At 32.3% G+C, this 7,059-nt stretch overlaps 1 protein-coding gene across 4 annotated transcripts; it reads left to right on the forward strand.

Moving 5' to 3' along the window:
* Window positions 1–2,788: 2,788 nt before the first annotated feature.
* Window positions 2,789–6,422, forward strand: LOC7471591 (uncharacterized). 4 transcript variants are annotated; one of them, XM_024602784.2, is made up of 6 exons: window positions 2,789–3,033; window positions 3,136–3,258; window positions 4,809–5,070; window positions 5,397–5,484; window positions 5,904–5,970; window positions 6,062–6,422. In XM_024602784.2, exons 2-6 carry the CDS (start codon window positions 3,250–3,252, stop codon window positions 6,113–6,115), a joined length of 480 nt encoding a protein of 159 aa, XP_024458552.1. In that variant the 5' UTR covers window positions 2,789–3,033; window positions 3,136–3,249; the 3' UTR covers window positions 6,116–6,422. The 4 variants fall into 4 exon arrangements, with proteins under 4 accessions (XP_024458552.1, XP_002308664.1, XP_024458551.1 ...); XM_002308628.4 differs by having other exon boundaries at window positions 2,798–3,033; window positions 4,814–5,070; XM_024602783.2 differs by lacking the exons at window positions 2,789–3,033; window positions 3,136–3,258 and adding an exon at window positions 4,211–4,257 and having other exon boundaries at window positions 4,814–5,070.
* The last annotated feature ends 637 nt before the right edge of the window (window positions 6,423–7,059 follow it).

Below are 7,059 nucleotides of genomic sequence, written 5' to 3' on the forward strand. Positions count from 1 at the left end.
GCTTCTCTGTTGAATGAGAATAGGTTGCTTGAGCAGCTATTTGCCATGACTTCAATTTGGCAAATGCAACTGTTTACAAGTTATAATGCCAGTGAACAGTGATGCTTGCCATGCCCTCCCTCTTCCACTTCTAGCAGCACCACCTCCATCATCACTGCAAGTAACATTATTCTTCCTGCACTGTTATTGCCCTGGTGGGTCTCTCTTCATGTTGGCACTGTCTGGACCTTGGTACTTGTACTATTATTATGCTGGCCCAGAAGCCACATTCATACAGCTTGGTTTCAGAGAAAAATGTCTTGTCATGATAGATAGGGTCATGGTTTATCATTGACCTTAAACAAACAGGCCCTGAAGCCATGAGGTCCCTGCTAGTGCTAGGGCCACAAGTTCATTCATGCAAGGTACATTTAACACCTTGGAAAAAAAAAATCCTTTTTTCCCACAATTTTCCACTGGCTAGGTTATGAGTGAAAAAAAAAATCCTGATCACCTAGGGCAAAACTAAAAGGGTGTATTACCATATTCAATGAGATGAAATTTTGTTCACTACAAATTCTAAGTTTCTTGCTAATCTCATTGCTTTCTTTGATGATGTTTTGCAATAAAGTGATAAAAATCAAACATGTTTAGTTATTGGATTATAAATTGAGTGAGTTAAAATAAATTAATAAAAATTAATAAAAATAATGTTAATTTTTTTTAAAAAAAAATCAGTTAAATTTTAACTAGATGGATAAAGTTTAAATGAGTCAATTATTTCTAATTAACTTGTTAGGTCATAATATAATTAATAACAATAATAAAAACTTTATTTTGTAGAAAAAAAAGTATTTTTTAAAATAACAATAATATATAACTTTTGATTATAGTATCTGGTGGGGCATCACCTTTCTCGTATTAAATCTCATTAATAACAAAAAAAGAAAAAAGAGAAAAAGAGTAAAAGAAAGGTATCCACTTGTGATTAATGAATGATGAATCCACTAATTGTAAACCCCACATGGAAAAGCAGGATGTTCAAATCTAATTGACAATGGAAATTGATAGCATTATTAGGGATTATTTTATATATATATATATATATAATTAGATTGAGCTAATGAGTGGTGTATTGGAACTGATTATGGAAAAAATATATAAACTGATAGTGTAAAAAAATATTTAAAATATTTAAATTGATTATGAAAAGAAAATAAACTTAATTAATTGAAAATTTTAGTTCTTATAAACTTTTCTGTGAATTTTCTTTGAATCGAGATCATTCTAGTGAATTATTAAAATATGCACATTAGGATTAAAATCTTAAAAATTTAATAAAAGTATCCAATTGAGATGTGTAAGGAATTTTAGGATCTAATTGATAAAATTTATAGTTTTAGGATTTATTGTGATTAGATATATAGGTTTAGCACCAAAGTGAAGTTTCCCTTAAATTTTCAATGTTAATAGAATGATGATAATGTATTATAGTGATAAGAAAATGATATTAGATGATATTGATAATTGAATATTATCCATAAAATATTTTAGAGTTTTATAAATTGTAAATATTCTTTTATTAGATAAACTAAGTTTAAAGATTAATGACAAAATATTTTAGCTAACAATTTTTTTATAAGATATTTTATAAGAAACAAACATAAAGAAAAAAAACATTTTTTTGTGTTAAAGAATAGAATATAATAGAAATGCCCATTGAATGTAGTGAGAATGAAAGTCTCTGGAATAGTTTTAGAATCCAGCCCGGCCCGGTTTGGCGGGTCGATCCAGGACCCGGTCGATCTGGGGCTGGAACTGGGCTAGGTTGAAGAAAAAACAGGAAAAGAAAAAACCCGGCTGCAACCTGTTGACTTTTATTTTTTTACTAAAACGACATCGTTTTGATTTAAAAAAAATAACTCGGTTAAAACTCGAAACTCGGACTTTAAATTGGGCCGGTCACCGGACCAGGTCTAAAAACTATAGCCTATGATAATGAGGTTGACATTTGAATTGATTATATTAAGAGTCAATATCAACCTAAATTCACAAGTAACAAATAGATAAATATTTGTCAAAAATCTTAGTGATAAAGTTAACATCATCAAAATTATATCACATACGAAACTTACCCTTAAAATAATATTTTTATTTTTATTTTTATTTTTAGCATATAAATTAGCTGCAATCTCCAATTGATAATCCTATTATACTACATGAAACAATGCCATCCTAACCTCTAAAATTTATTTTATAATTTATTTTATTATTATTCATCAATTTTTATTGAATTATTGTTATTTAATTTTACATGACAAATGAATTTATCTATTTCAAACTAGATTTTAAATTAAATTATATAAAAATTAATTTGATTAAATCTAATTAATTTAACGAGTTAAGCTATAATTTTATTAAAATATAATTTTATTTAAAAATAAAATAATAAATTTTTTATTTTTTTAAAAAATAAATTTTAGAACAACACTTTTTCTACCTAACCAAATAAGACAATTTTTCTACCTAACCAAATAAGACAGACATTCTTCAAACTTGTTTGAAAAGGTGATTAAAATTATTTTTTAAGAATTTTTTTAAAATATTTTAAAATGATATTTTTTATTTTTTATATCAGTATATTTAAATAATTAAAAAATATAAAAAAATAATTAAAATTCAAAAATATATATAAAAGAATTCAAAAACACAATTAAACGATAAATAATACAATACGGGAGAGTTGCTTGCTGCATGCAGTAGCAGCCGATTAGCAGCATCTCAACTGTGGACCCCCTTAAATCCTCAAAATCTAAATGGTGCTTAAAAGTTAAAACCAGCCCTCTTTTTACAAAAATAAAAAATAATAATCCGTTCATAATTGTTTTTTTCTAGGGGAAAAACAAAGTAGTGGTAGTAGAAGAAGAAACAGAGGCATAGACAGAGAGCCCTTTGGTTGAATCACTAACCAGAGGGTGGTCGATTTCTTCCAGGAAGGAGAGTAAAACCCATCAATCAATTTCCCTTATCTAATTCAATCATGTCATTTTTTAGGTAATCGCAAAACACCCACCTTTTTCATGTCATGTTCATGTTCAGATCAGTTTATTTTTGTTATGATTATTGATTTGGTTTTATTTTTAATTTTGAGTGCAGGATTGATAGTCCTCTCCTTCCTGGATTTAGTTTTTCTCTGCAAAAATATATCTTGTCACGCTTGTAAATGCAATTGTGTGGACTCCTTCCTCCCTGGATCTCTCATCTTTTTGCATGCATGGGGTAAGCTTTTTGATTCCCTTAATACAGGGCCTGTTGTTTACTTGTGAATTTTTTTTTTCACTTTTTGCAAAAATTTGGTTTTTTGTTACACGTTACATCTATTTTGTTTACTTTTGGAGAAATTCAGTTTTCTTGAAGACTTTCAAGAAAATTAAATGAAAAAAAAAAAACTGTTGAATACTGTGTTTATTAGTAAAAGCTGAAGTTTTTTTTAAAAAATTGACACGATTGATGGGGTAGGTGCTTTTTTTGAATACTGTGTTGAATAGAAGGATTTTAAGGTTTCTTTGTGTGGTTTAAGTTGTCTTTTTTCTAAGATTTGGAATCTCATGTTCTTGTGTTTGCTTGTCTTGTAAGCCAGCTTTATGTGGAGTGAACAAGAGAATCCTGTATTGGCTTTTCTGATTTGCCATTCTTTCCTTGAAGTAATGGCTAATTGGATATACTATACATAGGGTTATTCTTTTGAATAGGATTTTTTTTTCCTTGTAGGAGGTATGTATTCTAGGTGTTCTTTCTTGACTCAAACTGGGAAAAGCTTCGGGAAGAAACCTTTTTGTTCATTTTTATTGTTTTCCGGAGCTTGTTTTCGGGCTCTTTTGCTTTTGGGGATGAAATCGTTTAAGAGAAAATGCAAGTTTGTTTTCAGTGTAAGGAGATTTTTTTCATTGTTTCTTTTATCTGTTTGTTTTGTTTGGGTATTAGCTAAGAAATGAACTGATGATTTAATTTTAAAGAACGCGTAGCTTGTATTATTAGCAGTACACTCATATTCTATGTTTAGGAATGGCGTGAACTGATATTGTATCAAGGGCATGTGAGTGGTTAAATTTGCATCTTTTCTGATGAATGATCTCTGTTTGTTTTAATGGATGTTTGTTTTAATGGAATTGAGTACATTTCTATATCTGTGATTTCTTTTTCTTTTTCTCCTTTTTTTTTTTTGTTTCAGAAAAGGAATTAGGAAATTATGATGTTGAGAGCTTTCTATCCTGGCAGGTTTTTATAAATGCTGAATGTTACTTTGTATATTGCAAGTTGTTGTGTTGATTCAATTTTATTGCAATATATATGTTACTGGGTTTGCAAGATCAATGGTCGTGCATTTCAAATACACAAGTTTTATTGTTTTTAGAATTCTACCTGGGTTGGTATTTGTGCTCATCATCAGGTGAACAATTAAAACAATTTGATGGCATTGCTCTTTTCTGCCAATCAATTTGCAGCAATTGCACATTATCCTTTGTAGCTTGACTAGTCCTCCCTTTCTGATTGCTATTTATCCCATGAATCTTTGCTTATACTTCGAGTGAATTATTGACCCCTATTAGGTGATACACTTGCAACTCTGAAACTGATTTCTTAAAAAAATTGTTGAAGGTTGTCTTCTGTATATTGCTTGTTAGGGAGGGGATGGTTCATTTATAATCCTCTCACATTTCTTCCATTTTCAGTGCTTCAATGTTTTTTACCTCTGCTGAAATATTTGAGCATCAAATTGTTGATAGTTGGTGCTAATCATATCTGTGGTGAAACCTGATTTGTAACAGAGCAGAGGTTGTTTTGGATGCTGTGCTAAACCCCCCACCCTTAGTGAGGCTGATGCAACATCAAAGGGACTGAGAGGTCAAGAACGATCTGTAAAAAATTCTAGCATATCGGACGATTTCTGGAGCACTAGTGCTGGTGAAATGGAGAATAGCGCAGTGCATTCCCAGGGAAGCCTTTCATCAATTAGCACATTAAACCAGCCGCTTGATCCCTGCTGTAATGCTGGAAGCACTAGCAACCCTCCTGAATTTGTTAATCGTGGCAAGTTCAAGTCTTTAACTGAGTAAATGTTATGCTTAAGCTGACTGCTGCCTGTTCTGTGTGTAACTGTTTGCTTTTGCGGAGTCCTCAGTTAACATGCCACTTTAACCTTTTTCCACTTGGAGCTTGGATTAATTGCAACAAGGCTACAGGCTGTTAGAGTCTTTGCATGAGTTTTTCTGTTGTGTATGTGTTCAGGAGTTTCTTCTTGGTAAAATATAAGAATTTTGCAAGTCTTTCTCCTTTTTCGTTTCATTCCGCCATTCTCTTTACTGATGCATCTGTGAGGTGAAGTATCCAAATAACAGAAGCAGTATTGGTTGTAGGTCTTCTTCTCTGGAATCAAACAAGGCAGCAATGGCTTGGAAATAAAAAAACTCAGAACAGGACTCAAGTTCGAGAGCCCACGATAAGGTGAAATATCTTCCCTTGTTTGGATACTTCAAATATGTGAAGCACCTGGTTGGCATGGAGCCATTTAAATACCAAATGTTCTTGCAAGTCTTCTTAGTTTGTTTGGTCGATACTCCAAGTTAACTATTTGAATTTCAAAATATGGACACAAATTTCCAAGTTTGGACAATTGCTTGACTTTAAAGTTTTTAGTTAACCACATCCTAGGGCTTAGAACTGATTTTTTCCTGCAAAATACGATGTCCACATGAGGTTTATCTATCGCAAATGCAACAACACCCTTGTGGAATTTGCCTATCAAACATCCCTGCAATAGTAGTGTTTTTTATGTTTTAAGAACACTTTGTTGTCTGCAATTATGTTATGGCATTCATTTTTGCTTTTTGTTAATTCATGTTCTTTAACTCTATGTTTTGCAGTTGGAGTGCCACCTATGAGAGTCTACTTGGGAGTAACAGGCCTTTTTCTCGACCTGTCCCTCTTGCTGTAAGTCAAAAATCTTCCTGCCCAGGTTTCTGCTTTATCATTTGGAAATCTAGTTCACCATTCCTCGTTGCTCATTGGATTCAAATGCCAGGAAATGGTGGATTTTCTTGTTGATGTCTGGGAACAGGAAGGCTTGTATGACTGAATAAGCTTGGATATTCTTACGGATCCTTTTTCTTTACTCTTTTGATTCCCATATAGTTCTTCAGTGCAAATATATTTACAGGTGCTTATTTTTGTTCTTTTGCTGTTTTCAAACCTTCTGGGTTGCCCAGAAAAGAAAATGTATAACTGTTAGTATTTTCAACGAGCTCATCTGCCTTCTGCCAGAGCACCATTACTTACTAGTAACAGTTCTCCTGAAACCTATCAAGGCATCACCATTGTACCGCGCCGGCATTCATGTGGCAAACTTTGATCTAATTTATGGATTGCTTTTTTTTCTTGAACAACCACGTTATAAATTGCTTGCAACTGGAAAAATGTTGCATTGTTCTTGTTCCAGTATCAGTATATTATTGATTTTAATTTTCGATGATCAGTCTTGTTCCAGGTTCATGACTTGCTCTGTAGAGGGTCTTCTTGGAGAGGGATTGTGCCGGATCCCAGATCACTGTAGGAGTGATACAAGTTTACAAAGTGTGGCATAATGATCTGGGCTGAAGACCACATCAACCTCAAAATTACAATTATCTCTATGCGACTACTCATTATATTGAAACCCTAAGTGAAGTTTTCTCTCTAAGTTTTTTCTTTCCCCCCCGTATTCTCTAAAAATTAACACATTCTGACATTTGATTATAAAGAAGAAAAAGGGAAACAAGAAATTCCATTCTAGTTTAAGTGGTAAAAAAATGAAGCCCTGGACCAATTCTCGGTCTGTTTTGTAACTGCCTTCCCTTGTGTTCTTCAAGAATTCTTAAAATTGATGATCGCGCTTATCTCCTGCAAAATCTCCACTCCTAGTAGACTGAAACGTATAGACCATTCTATTATTGGTGTGATAAGAAGGATGTATACATGCTCCAATGTGCTAGCTTTTATACCAGCCAAACACTTTCTTCATGGGAAGAAATTTGAAACTTCAGA

This window comes from Populus trichocarpa, chromosome 6 (assembly GCF_000002775.5).
Source record: "Populus trichocarpa isolate Nisqually-1 chromosome 6, P.trichocarpa_v4.1, whole genome shotgun sequence".
Classification (NCBI taxonomy): Eukaryota; Viridiplantae; Streptophyta; class Magnoliopsida; order Malpighiales; family Salicaceae; genus Populus; species Populus trichocarpa.